The sequence below is a fragment of the Martes martes genome (genome assembly GCF_963455335.1).
Source record: "Martes martes genome assembly, chromosome: 11".
In the NCBI taxonomy this organism is placed as follows: Eukaryota; Metazoa; Chordata; class Mammalia; order Carnivora; family Mustelidae; genus Martes; species Martes martes.
In genome coordinates this window covers 22,274,507-22,289,721 of record NC_137899.1, presented here as the reverse complement: position 1 = coordinate 22,289,721, position 15,215 = coordinate 22,274,507, and the positions used below count along the sequence as shown (strand labels likewise).

General features: G+C 36.0%; 1 protein-coding gene across 3 annotated transcripts in view; it reads left to right on the top strand.

Annotated features, from left to right (window-relative positions):
- The window catches only part of KMT2E (lysine methyltransferase 2E (inactive)), a 98,176-nt gene that overhangs the window by 45,197 nt on the left and 37,764 nt on the right, over positions 1 to 15,215 (top strand). For all 3 annotated transcript variants that reach the window (XM_080817901.1, XM_080817900.1, XM_080817902.1), the window contains 3 exons: positions 7,473 to 7,587; positions 8,666 to 8,895; positions 11,742 to 11,822. In XM_080817901.1, the coding sequence (XP_080674027.1) occupies positions 7,473 to 7,587; positions 8,666 to 8,895; positions 11,742 to 11,822 (426 nt within the window). The remainder of the gene's footprint in view (positions 1 to 7,472; positions 7,588 to 8,665; positions 8,896 to 11,741; positions 11,823 to 15,215) is intronic.

The following is a 15,215-nucleotide window of genomic DNA, read 5'->3' as shown; positions in this document are numbered from 1 at the left end:
TTATGGGAGTATACTTTTAAAAAAGAATAAACTTTAAAAGTACTTAGCACATATTTAGTGCTCAGTATTTACCAAATGATTTAAATGTCAACAGTGTTTTTGATAACTTGCAAATTTAGTGATTTATTTATAACAGGTATAACTAGACCTTGTACTTAGAATCACTGTTGGAAGTTTGAATTACTGTGGATTCAAGGTTTTAAAATAATTGAAAAGTAATTTCAGACTGAATATTTAGTTACATCTGAGAGACATTTCTGAAGAAAAAAGTAGCGTTGCATATCTTCATGATGCGTTATAGTTGAGAAAATGCATCTTCATATCCTTTCTATCTTTTGAGTTTCATCCATATTGTTGGGAAGAAGGTGAAGGGGGATATTTATCCCTGCATTATAGATAAAAAGTTGAGCTTTAGAAAGGTGACTACTCAGCTGTACCCATTGAACGGCCAGTCTTAGACACAAATGTCCCAATTCCATGCTTTTTAAAAAAGTTTTAATTAATTAATCTCTACACCCCACAAGGGGCTCGAACTTAAAATCCTGAGATCAAGAGTTGAATGCTTTTCTGACTAAGGCAGCCAGGCACCCCCATGTTCTTTTTAAGAGAGAAGATGCCCTGTTAATTTTGATGGAGTTTGGAAGAAAGAAAGAAAGAAATCCATGTGATAAGATGGTTGATAGCCTACAGAAATATTATATAAAAGGTAATAAATGAACTACAGTAAATAAGTGCTATAGGAATCCATAGGATTTATAAAAATTGTGATGAGTAGAAGCAGTTAGGAAAGTACTCCTTGAGCATGTGAAGTAAGCTTTGAAGATGTGTTGAAATCAAGAAGTAAGGGTTGAGATTCCACAGATAGAGGCCTAGAAATAGAAATCCCCAGGATATCTTCCTGAGTTTGGGAGGAAAGGAAATAGTATACCATTCTTACAGGTACCTATTGAATGAAGGATATTAAATATAAGATGAAAAGGTTGGGGAATGTAAAAAAACTTTTTAATAAGGAAGTACAAAAATATATACAACAGTAGGGAATACAGTGTAATAATTGGAGGTGCCCATTACTTAGCTTCAGTAGTATTCCAAGTTTTGGAATCTTGTTTCATCTATTTTACAGTTTTATTGAAAGATTTTTTTTAAAGATTTATTTATTTATTTGACAGACAGAGAGAAATCACAAGTAGGCAGAGCCGCGGGCAGAGAAAGAGGGGGAAGCAGGCTCCCCGCCAAGCAGAGAGCCTGATGCGGGGCTCGATCCCAGGACCCTGAGATCATGACCTGAGCCAAAGGCAGAGGCTTTAACCCACTGAGCCACCCAGGCGCCCCTTATTGAAATATTTTAGAACAAATTCCTGCATCATTTTACTTGTTTTCTCCAATATACACCACTTACAGATAAGGATTTTTTTAAAACCACAATACTATTATTCTGTATGGCAAAATTAACACTTTCTTAATATAAAATACCAAATTCATCTTCAGATTTCCCTTACTTGTCTCAAAACTGTCTTTTTGTAATTGGTGTATTCAAATTGGCATCCAGACAAAATCTACACATTGTATTTGATTGAAATATCTTTGAATCTCTTTTATCTGCAGCAACCTTTTAAATTTATTTTCCCTCATGCCATATACTGGTAAAAAAAAAAAAAAACGGAGTCTTTTGGTCTATAGAAGTTTTAATGTTCTGGATTTGGCTTCTTGCTTCCTTTTGCCGTCATGCATTAATCTACTTACTCCTGTGTTTCTATAAACTGGTACTTTGACCTAGAGATGTGATTAGCTTCAGATTTGTTTTTTCCCTCTCTCATTTTCCTTCTTTTTTCTTTTCAGCATGATACTTTAAAAGTGGGACCTTGTACTTTCTGTTGCATAGTATGAGAGAGGCACAGAAAACTTGGTTGTCTAACTTTCAGTGATGACAAGAAAGATCAGCGGGTTCAGGTGTTGTCAGCCTTATCTGTCCATCAGCTTTCAACCTTTCAAGGTTTTAGCATCTATTGGCAATCTCTTGCCTAAATCCATCATCTCTAGAGGGTTGAAAATTCGTGATTTTTCTACTCTGATCATTCTTCTGCATTTATTAGCTGTTAGGGAACTTCCAAAAGAACCAGTCAGTATCTGAATGTTGGCTTAGTCAACAAGAGAGCATATTTCTTTTTTAAGAGAGCATATTTTTAAATTTGGTTTTAGAGCCAAGTTGCATATTAGAAACTCTGTATGCATTTCATGTCCTCAGTTTGTGGGAAACAGAATTCAGAGTTTTGAAAAAGAGAGTTCATGTACAAATTCTGTTTTGACCATTTGGCCATACCTTATTGCATGTATCTATCTATATTTATTTTTGAAGATTCATTTATTAGAGCATGTGCAAACAGGGGTAGGGGCAGAGGGAGAGGGAAAGAAGCACATTTCCTGCTGTGCTCAGAACCAAACATGGGGCTCCATTTCATGACCCTATAAGATCATGACCGGAGCCAAAACCAAGAGTTGGACGCTCGACCAGCTGAGCCACCCAGGTGCCCCTCTTAGTGCTCATATATTATGAATACTTTAATTGCATGTTATTTTTTTAAACACTGAATTCTCAGATTAGAGAGTGATTATCTTTTGGAAAGTTTCCCACGGATAGAGAAATCTTTGATAGTGATCATTGTTTCATTGATTTAAAAACACATACAAAGCCATATATGAGTGAGTACAAGTAAGTATCTTACTACTTGAAAACTGACATCAAAATTATATAGGTGAAATCTTACCGGTCTGTAGTATGAAAAAAGCAGCATGATTTATGTTTTGATACATAATTATGTATAGAAATATGCTAATGTTTCTTTATGATAAATGTTATATCTATATTCGTATTTATATGTGTGTTTGTGTGTGTGTATATAGATATATATATAAGTATATAGGCTAAACAGAGCACTATAGCAACCATTCACATAAAAATTTGTTATTGTATATTATCCCTTTAGCCCTACATTAGGAATTTATTAAAGCTTTATGAAATGGTCCAAAAGATTTTGAGGGAAACTTCTATAATCTCAGTATAGTGGTTTTTGTTACTAAGAGTTCCTGCCAAGGTGTTACCCATCTATAAATATAGTAGGTTTGCTTGGATATAATTAGTCATTTTTTGACTGGATATTTAAATGATTTCTTGTCTTACATATTGTTTTATGAATAGTATTACAATAAACATCTCAAATCTGCAGGTCTTCATCTAGTGGGAATTACTTTCTTTTTTTTTTTTAATTTGTTTATTTGACAGACAGAGATCACAAGTAGGCAGAGAGAGAGGAAGGGAAGCAGGCTCCCCGCTGAGCAGACAGCCTGATGTGGGGCTCGATCCCAGGACCCTGAGATCACGATCTGAGCCAAAGGCAGAGGCTCTAACCCACTGAGCCACCCAGGCGCCCCTGGGAATTACTTTCTTAGGGTAAATTCCTGAAAATGGCATTACTGGATCAAAGGATGTTTGACTTTTGGTATTTGTCACAAAGTTGTTTTCATGTTTACAATGTTATAGAAGTGTAGAGTTTTGAGGATATTTAGCACCATGAACCTTATAAAGAATATTTCTAAAGATATATGTTGTATGACTTTTTTTAATGCTATCTTATGGTTCAGGAAAAATCCTTAAAATATTATTTCTTAAATGTTTTAAAAAAGATTTTATTTATTTATTAGAGAGTATGTGTAAGTGGGGGGGAGGGGCAGGCAGAGGGAGAAGCAGACTCCTGCTGAGCAGGGAGCCTGAGCGGGGCTGGATCCCAGGACCCTGTGATCATGACCCCAGCAGAAGGCACATGCTTAAACTGACTGAGCCACCCAGGTACCCCATCAACCAGATTTTTTAAAAAAAGTAACCATTACCTTCTTCTTAAAATTACTTTTTGTGTAAGCAGCAGCATTAGAAATGAGGATCTTGATAAAAGAATTTCTGCTTTCTTTTATTGCCAAATAGTCAGTGGTACAGCTTTAATTTGAATCATGAGGTTATGCGTTTGTGATTTATTTACATGCTTGAACTTAACTGCTTTTGTGCTGAAAATTTTTTTATACTGAACCATTAACTACTCCAAAATACCAAAGTTTTTGCTATACTCTTTAGTAGTATATTCAGAGTTTGATCTAATTCTTTAAGTCTGAGTCTTTCTCTTTGACCAGAATACCTCCATGTTGCCTTAATAGTAGTATTATAGATCAGGAATTCCCTAAATTTTACTTCTTCCTTCAACATAATTTATTTTTATTTTTTATTTTTATTTTTGAAGATTTTATTTTTTTGACAGAGATCACAAGTAGGCAGAGAGAGAGAGAGGGAGGAAGCAGGCTCCCTGCTGAGCAGAGAACCCAATGCGGGGCTTGATTCCAGGACCTGGGATCATGACCTGAGCCGAAGGCAGAGGCTTTAACCCACTGAGGCACCCAGGTGGCCCAGCGTAATTTTTTAAAAAAATATTTATCTATTTGAGAAAGAGGCAGCATGCTCAAGCACAGGCCATGGGAGGGGCAGAGGGGGTGAGGAGGAGAGAATCCTTGAGCAGCCTCCCCGCTGAGCATAGAACCCAGCATGGGGCTCAATCCTGGGACCCAGAGATCATGAGTCAGGTGAAATCAAGAGTCAGATGCTTTGCCGACTGAGCCACCCACGAGCCCCGACTTCCTTTTATGTAATTGTTGAAGAATTTTATTTTATTTTTTTAAAGGTTTTATTTATTTATTTGACAGACAGAGATCACAATTAGAGAGGCAGGCAGAGAGAGAGGAAGGGAAGCAGGCTCCCCGCTGAGCAGAGAGCCTGATGCGGTACTCGATCCCAGGACCCTGGGGTCATGACCTGAGCCGAAGGCAGAAGCTTTAACCCACTGAGCCACCCAGGTGCCCCTGTTGAAGAATTTTAAAGCAGTCGATATTGTAAATCACTCAAAGGCAGTTTGCTAGTACCTGTCCATCTTATATGCATTTACCCTTCTGTTGAGCATTTCTATCTCCCAGGGATCCATACTGTAGAAATAGTCCCATGTATTTTAAGAAGATACATTGAACAGTGTGCAAATGCAGTGATACCTTTAACAATGAAAAACAAATATCACCAGTAAGGAAATTGTTTTCTTTCTTTTTATTTATTTATTTAGTTTTTAAGATTTATTTATTTATTTGACAGACATCACAAGTAGGCAGAGAGGCAGGCAGAGAGAGAGGAGGAAGCAGAGAGCTGCTTCGCAGAGAGCCTGATGGGGGCTCCATCCCAGGACCCTGGGATCATGACCTGAGCCGAAGGCAGAGGCTTTAACCCACTAAGCCACCCAGGCGCCACTGTTTTCTTTCTTTTTAGAGAGCATGTGTAGTGGGGGGGAGGGACAAACGGAGAGGGAGAGAGACTCCCAAGTGTACTATGTGCTGAGCATGGAGCCCATGTGGGGCTGGATTGCACAATCCTGAGATCATGCCCTGAGCCAAAATTGAGTCTGACACTTTTAACTGACAGAGCCACCCAGGCGTCCTCTCCCAAATAGGGAAATTAAGTACTATGTACACTTATATATTGAAGTTAGTAGTTATTACCAAAAATAAGGTAGTAAGTATTGACATTGACAAATGGAAAAAGCTGATTATGAAAAAGCAAATATAGCATATTCTCACTTTTTATAATTTTTTAAAAAGATTATTTATTTGACAGAGAGAGGGAACAAGCAGGGGGAGTGGCAAGCAGAGGCAGGGGGAGAACCAGGCTCCTGACAAGCAAGGAGCCCATGCAGGGCTCCATCCCAGGTCCCTGGTATCATGACCTGAGCCAGAGGCATCCACCCAACTGACTGAGCCACCCGGGAGCCCCAGTGTATTCTCAGTTTTTGAAATAAACAGCTCTGGTGGCTGGGTGGTGGTCATTGGGGAGGGTTTGTGCTATGGTGAGTGCTGTGAATTGTGTAAGACTGATGAATCATAAACCTGTACCCCTGAAACAAATAATACATTATATGTTTAAAAAAATGAAAAAAAAATAAACAGCTCTTAGATTTATTTATGGATAGAAAAAATTTAGAGGGAGTTACATGGCCTCTTAACATGGGTATGTTTGAGATTTGGATGAAGACATCTTTCACTTTCTTAACGTATTTAAGTTTTATGCAGTGAGAATGTGTTGATTTTAAAATTAAAAATTTCTTTTTTAAAAGAAAGTAATAAGCAAATAATTTGTAAAGTAACAGCATAGGCATTGATTTTCAGAGTATTCAGAACATTTTGGAGGCTCTTCTGCTATTTCCTCCAGAACCATGTGACAACTTCAATTTGTGCTTCCTTTCTCTCCTGGTTGTATAATACTGGATCTCACAACAGCAGCCACTTAGAGCTAAATTGAGACTTTGTACAGAGGAGTGGGGGGGAGCAGTATATCAAGAAGCAATTGACTGTAGAAATATGAAACTAGGGTGTAAGTACATTAAGAAGTATTAAACCATGACGAGTGCAAAAGTACTAAGTTCTAAGGGCAAGTTTTTAATGAGAGGTAAGATAAGGAGTGTTATGAAAAAATCTTCTCAGTTGGTGGCTGCGCTAAGAATAAAGGCACAGAAACAGGTCATGTTTTGTGTATGTGAGCCAGAAATTAATTTCATTCTGAATTGGCTTCAGAAGTAGGTTTACTACCACATTGATCAATAGGAATTACCAGGATAGGGTTCAGGAGGATTGATATGAGTAAGGAAATTGGGAAAGTGATATATGTATAATGCTAGGCCAGGGAGCTTATATGTCAGTCACAGTGGGTGAGTTGTTAGTCCCATTTGTATCAGTTGATGGTCAGGTCATCATCACCTAACCATTGCAGGCGAGAACTGCCGATCTTACTCTACCTGCTGCTTATATTTTTTTGTAAGCAAACCTTGGTTCATTGTGAAGTTTCCTCTTTCTTAACTTTAATTATTATTTATTTGTTAATTACTATTATTTATTCTTAACTGTTCATTAACTTTAATGATATTTTCCAGAGCCTCATTACATCTTGGCACACTAACTTAGACCTACAGTTTTGAACATTGAAATGTGTACTTCACATTGACGTTGGGTTCCGTGTAGATTCAGTGTGTTCTTTCTCCTGTTTAAATTCTCTCTGCCGCTTTTCTCCTCCCCTGTGTGTAGTGTCCCCAGTGCCACTGAGTATATTAAAGAATGTTTAATCTCTGATAATTTTTCCTAATGAGAGGGCTACTATATTTGAACTTGGAGGTAAGATATTATTTTACTTAAAAGTTTTGTTGTTAGGACACAGAATCTAGATAGGATATATAGGATATATCTTGTCCACAGGGTGTCTACCTACTGTGAAAAAACATTTGTATAGAAATAATGACATTTGTGTAGAAACAATTCACATGAAATAAATGCTTAGAATTTTAAATGGATGAGCAGAACAGAAATGAGTGGAATTCTCTTTAATGCAACTCTTCCCCCTCCAGACCAGAATCCGTAGAAGCTAGCCCTGTGGTAGTTGAGAAATCCAACAGTTATCCCCACCAGTTATATACCAGCAGCTCTCATCATTCACACAGTTACATCGGTTTGCCCTATGCGGTAAGTGTCCAACATTTCTCTCAAAGGGTATTTTTTATATCTAGAGGTTGAAAGTAGATGTGGTATTGAAAGATATGTGGTATCTAAAACAATATTTAGAAAAAATACTTGTTTTATATTATCTAAATAATTAGGTATGTAATTTATAGTTTAACTTTTTATTACTCTCACTATATTGAGGGATTAAAATTCTAAAAGAGGCATTCCCTAGAAGTTTTATTATTAATCTTACTCTTATTATTATGCATTTTATGCTATTAATAGTTTAGTGTTATAATTCTTTACCTTCTCTATTAAAAAAACCATAGGGTTGTATTTACTATCTACTGTTGATTCTAAATTACATAGTAATTTTATAATAAATTATATAATTGCTACTTATTGAGCACTTATGTGCCAGACTTTAGACGTTTTTACATATATTATCTCATTTAATCTTCCAAACCAGGTTCATCAGATGGGCATAATTTTTGTCCCCATTTCATAGCTGAAAAAATGAAGGCTTATCTGAACTCATTCACTTGTTGCATAGCTAGGTACAAGTTAGATTGTAACAGTTACAGAACTGGACACATTTGTGATACTATCCAGGTACAATTATGAGGGATTTTTACCTCTGGGACCAGAGTAAACACCAACTTTTTAAAAATCTATATAGGGATAATATGTCTTTATTAGTTGTTTTTGTTATTCTTTAAGAATGTCTCCACATTCCCGAGTTTTTTGGTGGGTTTTTTTTGTTTGTTTTGTTTTTAACCCCTATCTTCACATCTTGCACCTGCTTCTGTCTTGAAGGCGGAGCTCTTTAACCAAAAGACTTTGAGGATATCTTTTGATTAGGGAGGTGAGGGCATGGAGTTTGAGGGAAGTCCCTGTGCAGGTGACTGAGGTTGGGTAGACATTTTCACTTACTAGTATGGTTTAATATCTAGCTTCACCAAGTCATTATTTTAAAGGTATTAGGGAAGAAATGGATCAATTTCATATTTCTTGAATATTCAAATTAAGGATTGACTTTTATCTAAGTTCATACTGTTGTTGGAATTATATTGTGCTGTATTTGTGTTCAATTATCCAGGACCATAATTATGGTGCTCGTCCTCCTCCAACACCTCCGGCTTCCCCTCCTCCATCAGTTCTTATTAGCAAAAATGAAGTAGGCATATTTGCCACTCCTAACTTTGATGAAACTTCCAGTGCTACAACAATCAGCACGTCTGAGGATGGAAGTTACGGTACTGATGTAACCAGGTGCATATGTGGTTTTACACATGATGATGGATATATGATCTGTTGTGACAAATGCAGGTAAAATACCTTACGCTGTTCATTTACTCTTCTTGAATGTTGCTAACCTTTGATTGTTAATCTTGGAAAAGATAAAGTCACTTTTAAAGGAATTGATGAACGCATTTTTTTTGATGCATTGCTACTATCAATGCAGTGTGTTTTGCTAGAAAAATTCCTTACAGGAAAGAAGCTCTGTTAGAGTTTGTTAGAAATCCTCATTGTTAACTGAGTAATAGGCAGTCGGTTCTGAACTTCATTCGTATAGGATCCCATCTCTCTTTTTGCTCATCCAATAATAATACAACTACATATAGTGGTAGACAGGATAGAAAAATGAGCCCTCTGAATTTCCTTTGGAATTATTTGTGCTGTATAGTCAACTGTGATTTTCCAGTTTGGGTGAATTATACATTTTGATTGATGTTTGTTTGACCTGACTCTCTCACCTCCTTTTGACTTGAACCTTGCAGCCCTCTGGAGTCTCCTTGAACCAGAACCACAGTCTCCCCTCCCCCAACCCTGGTTCAACCACCAAGAAAGGCCTCCTCCCCTAGAGAAGGTGTGATTGGGACAGAAAAGTGGGGTTTCGTTTTCTTTGTTTTTGTTTTTGTTTTTTTTTTTTGTTTTGTTTTGTTTTATTTGTTTTGCAGGGGAGGGAGTTGGGGAGGATGGAGAGGGAACTGTAGGATTTCAGCCTGAAAGTTACTGAGTCCATCCCCTGTACAGAGTGGGAAGCAGAGAGGATTTAAGCAGTGTACTGTAGGGGGTAAGATATTTTGGTGGCTTTACGCAATTTCCTAGGTCAGATGTTTGTGGCAGTGCTTCGTTATTTGATTTGAAATAGTATATACCCATATTTGAGTATGAGTGTAAAAATACATCTTAGAGCCAAATATAAATTACTTTGCATTATTTGTAATATTGTTCCCATCTATTACATGATTAGGAGTTGGATGTTACTGATAAAAACGTGCATATAGGGTTATATTTTAAAAAGTTGATTTACTTTTGCCAGAAGAAGGGAGTTAGTCTTAACTGGAGAGTGAAATTTGACATTTTTGTGTAAAGATGTGATATTTTGAATTAATTTTAATAAAATTATTGTGATACCTTTTAAAATTTAAAAATAAATACTCGGAAAAAAAATAAATAAAAATAAATACTCATTACCTGTGACACATATCATTACTATGAACAGTCACCTCAGTAAATTTATTCAGGAGGTAAATTTAAAAACTAAAAAAATAACTTCAGTGATAACTTGTTTTCTTAATTATTTTTTAAATAATTAGGAAATTTTAGTTCATATTTTAACTGATCATGTAATAATAGCTTTCTCTTAGCTGATCTTGTCTAATGTGATAAATTATATACCATTTGGCAGTGTTTTCATTTTAATGCAGTGTTATCTTTCGATTTCATTACAATGATCTAGATATAATATAGAATTAATTAGAAAATAGTGAAATAGTCCTTAGGATTTATACCTGTCTGCAAATTCTTGAAGGACCGGTTCAGTTTTTGGATTGTTCAAGGTATTTGCTTCTCAGCAACTGCTCTCTGTTATGAATCTGGGTTTTTTTTTGTTTATTTTTCTACTGCTTAATCTGTAGTATATTTGTAAGGCTTTACCTTTTTTCCCCTCTTTTTGTTCTATATTGCCTCTGTGTATGTCCATGTACCTCCTGCCTATACTCCTCTTTCAGGTTTGACATCTAGAGCTCAGATCGTTTATTGCATTTTCTAGTTTTGTTTCTACTTTTATCTGCATGACATTATTACTTACCAAATTTAATTTAGTTTTTTATTCTAACCTGCCTTGTCAGGTGCTCTGCTTTTATTTCTCACTTCCCCCCCACCCATCTGATATTTTGTTACCTTCCACTTCCTACCAGTTCTTTTCCCAGCTTTCCCAGTTTAGAAGTGAAGAGCATACTACAGTTAACTCAGTAGGGATATATTTGAAATGGCTAATTATTATATAAAGAGTAATTAAGATTTATCTATTTGTCTATCAGCTTTGGGCCAGTTAAAAGTCCTGGCAACAAAATAAGTAATAGTAGCACATTGAGAGATTGCCTCAAGGTGATCCATGTATTCCATAAAAATAATTTGAGGACAGAATAGGTTTAATCCCCAGCCTTATGGAATGTATCTTGGATTCTTTAACTTATCTTCTCTGCTGCTTTCTAGTTCTGTCCTTCTTTAAGTTTTGGAATGTTGGAAAATCGTCTTAGTTGGTTTTTCTACTTTGGGTTTCTTCTTTGAATTAACTATATACCACCAAAGCACCTCTAGTTTTACCTCGTGCCTGTCAGAGGAGATCTGTACACATCCTGAATTTTGAGTCCTGTATAATCTGATTACACTTTACTAATCCAGTTCTACCCCCTTTATGTCTCAGAATAAAAATCCACCTTCATATAGATAACTGCCTGCTGGCTGTTGCTCCTTATGTCTGTCTACTTGAGAAAAGTTGCTATAATGACACCTTTTCTTTCTAATCTCCCAGATGAGGTTTTATTCAAGTCCATTATTCTCCAGGGTTATTTTCCTATTAACTTCAAATAGTGTGGACATTTTCATGCTGTGACTTTTGGTAATATTTATCATGTATACCACCTTCCACATTAAAAGTTATATTTGCTTTAGAAATAAATATATATATAAAATATCCTATATTTGTCCTCTTGTCTTTGCATCTCAAAGTTTTATCTCCCCAAGGACATATTTCTGTGAATTCCTCACAGCACCTTTTACAGTGCTAAACTCAAAGTGGGTGCTTACTAAGTGATAGTTAAATAGACAATCAAATCTTAAGAATGATTCTATTAACATTTTATATGTTCTGCTTTTTCTTTAAGTGTTTGGCAACATATTGACTGCATGGGGATTGACAGGCAGCATATTCCTGATACATACTTATGCGAACGTTGTCAGCCTAGGTAAGTTGTGCATACTTACAGGATTGCCAGTTAATTTACTGAAGTAATCTTCCATTAAGAGAGGGTTATGTATGAATTCTGGATTAAACAGTTAATGGATTACTGTGTTTCATCAATTCTAAGATAAACTTTTCATTTTTATGTTCATTATTTTTTTTGTATTCTGACATCTCTAAAAGAGTCTTTCCATTGATAATATGCCATGGTTTACTTTGTGGAGTTTTTTTTGTTTTTTTGCTTTATTAATAGTGCATTAAATAGTAGTGCATCTTCTAAGTGATGGCATCTTTTTTCACTGGAGTGCACTATGTTAAAGAGTTACTAGATCCATGTATTCCGTAAAAAATAATTGTTCCACCACCCTGCTTCAGTAATTTTCAACAATCTTTTTCATTTATACTGTCATATATATCTTCTCCCTTTCACATATTTTAATGGGAATCCCAGATACAGTATTTCATACGCATGTATCCCTGGGTATTTCAATATATATATATTTATATGTATTTCAATATATATCTGTAAAATAAATAAATAAATAAATAATAAATTAATTAATTAAAAAATAAAATTTATTATCATTCAGCCACGGTTAAAATACTGATTGGTTGATATATATCTGTCTCTTAAGACTCTGGTAATACAAACCTCTTTCCATCACCCCACCAACTCCGGTCTCACTTTTAAGGAACTGAATTGTTTGTTCTGATTTGTTTGCTGATTGCATTATCATGATAATAACCAGTTTCTATATCCTTTGTATTTCTGTAAACAAGTGTATGATGGGATTGTTGGTTCTATTTTTTGGGGAGTGCTGAGAGGAGGATATTTCATAGACTCTGTTCTGTCAGGTAGCACATAATATCTGGTTGTCTCTGTGATAGGACACATTGATAGTCCTTATTTAGATCCATTAATTTATTAGGGGTTGCAAATTAGTGCCATGTTAATCTTATTGCTTATAACTTATTAGCTGGAATATTTCTATAGAAACAAACTCCCATATTAACTGTTCAGTTCTCTTAAGAAATACAGTTGACCCTTGAACAGCATAGTTTGTGATCTGTGCAGATCCACTTAAATGTGGACTTTTTCTTTTTTAGTGTGAATGTTTTTCAATAGAGTATGTAAATGATTTTTATGACTTCCTTAATCACATTTTCTTTTTTAAATTAAATTTTATTTATTTGAGAGAGAAAGAGAGGGCATGAGGTGTTGGTGGGGAGAGGCAGATGAAGAGGGAGAAGCAAACTCCCTGCTGAGCAGGGAGCCAGCAGACTCGAATTTGGGGCTGAATCCCAGGACCCTAGGATCATGACCTGAGCTGAAGACAGATGCTCAACTGACTGAGCCACCCAGGTGCCCCCCTTAATTACATTTTCTTTTCTCTGGTGCACTTCTACTATAAGAATGTGTAATGCATTTACCAAATATGTGTGAATCAACAGTTTATGTTATCAGTAGGCTGACACTCAATAGTAGGCTTTTAGTAGTTTAAGTTTTTGGAAAATCAAAAGTTATATGCAGATTTCTGATTGCACGGGGGGGTTGGTGCCCCTAACTCTTCATGTTGTTCAAGAGTCAACTGTATTTCGGTAAGGAAAGGCAGGATAAATGCTTGTTGATTCTGACCCTTTATTTACTAGTGTTCAGGATACTGAAAAGAAATTTAAGTATCATTATGAATTCAGGGATTTAAACATCTTGGAAATCAGTCCGTTGCAGTTATTATTCTTTTTTTTTTTTTAAGATTTTATTTTTTTATTTGACAGAGATCACAAGTAGGCAGAGAAGCAGGCAGAGAGACAGGAGGAAGCAGGCCCCCCGCTGAGCAGAGAGCCCAATGTGGGGCTCGATCCCAAGACCCTGGGATCATGACCTGAGCCGAAGGCAGAGGCTTTAACCCACTGAGCCACCCAGCACCCCTGCAGTTATTATTCTTATTGATACTCAAATTTTGTCCAGTTTTGGTCATTGGGAACCTCATCAAGTTTGCTCTTGAGCCCTTATGACCGTATCCTAGTGGTACTTGATAGGTTTTGTGCTTTCTGGTTTAAGAAGAAGTCTCGAGCTTATTTTATACTCTTGTGCCTCTAACTGAGAATTGGTTTTCAGTTGTAGAATGTGAGAGCTAGTCATGCTCCTTCCTACTGGATTGGTCATCTTCCTAGGTCTTTGTCTTTTTAGACAAAGCTAGGAAATACGTTTTGTGTGTTATTTTTAAGATAAAGTACATGAGTTTATACAGATAATTACAATTTAAATTTAGGAATATAAAGTTTTCATTTAGCTGTTTCTGTATTCCATTTTTACCTCCTAGCTCCCAGCAGTATAGACAGTAATGTAATTAGAATCTCACCAATTACTTAGTTGCTTCATTTCATAGAAAAATACAGTGGTCTCAGAGCAACAATACCAACACTAGCACCAACCATATGATTATGTAAAACAGTTCATTTTATTTATTTATTTTTAATGTAAACTCTACACCCAACTTGTGGCTCAAATTCATGACCCTGAAATCAAGAGTCGCATGCTCCACTGCTGAGCCAGCCAGGTGCCCCTATGTAAAAGAGTTTAGAACTTTTTTTCTTAAGTTATGTTCCACAAGGAATGTATAGTTATGTGTTTAAAGTCCCTTAAAAGGATTTCACTGTGTGATTTTAACACCAGCTGAATATACACTATGTTGATGTTATTCTGTTTTTGATTTTTTAAAACCTTTTATTTTGAGTTAATTACAGATTCATAATACAGTTATGAAATAATACAGAGATTCTGTTTATACTTTACCCAGTTCCCCCCTGTGGTGACATGTTGCAAAACTATTAATACAGTATTACGATTAGGATATTGACATTGATACAGTCAAGAAACAAAACATTTCCATGGAGAGGATCCCTAATGTTGCATTTTACAGCCACACCACCTCCCACTTCTCCCATCCCCTCTCATACCTGACCTTTGGCAACTCCATTGCTGTAATCTGTAATCCATGGCTATAATTTTGTCATTTCAAAAATGTTATATAAATGGAATCATACAGTATGTGACCTTTGGGATTGGCTTTTTTTACTCAGCGTAATTCTCGGGAGAGCCAGCTAATTCATTGCATGTTACCAGTATTTTGTTTGTTCTTACTGCGGAGTAGTGTTCTGTGGTATATATGTACAGTTTGTTTAACCACCTACCCATTGAAGGACATTTGGGTCTTTTCCACTTTTGGGCTATTACAGATAAAGTGGCTGTGAACATTTGTGTACAGGTTTTGGTGTGAGTGTTAAGTTTGTTTTCTCTGGGATAAATGCCTAAAAGTGCAGTTGTTCAGTCACATGGTAGTGGCATGTTTAGTTTTACACAAAATTGTCCAACTATTTTGTGGATCAGTTGTAC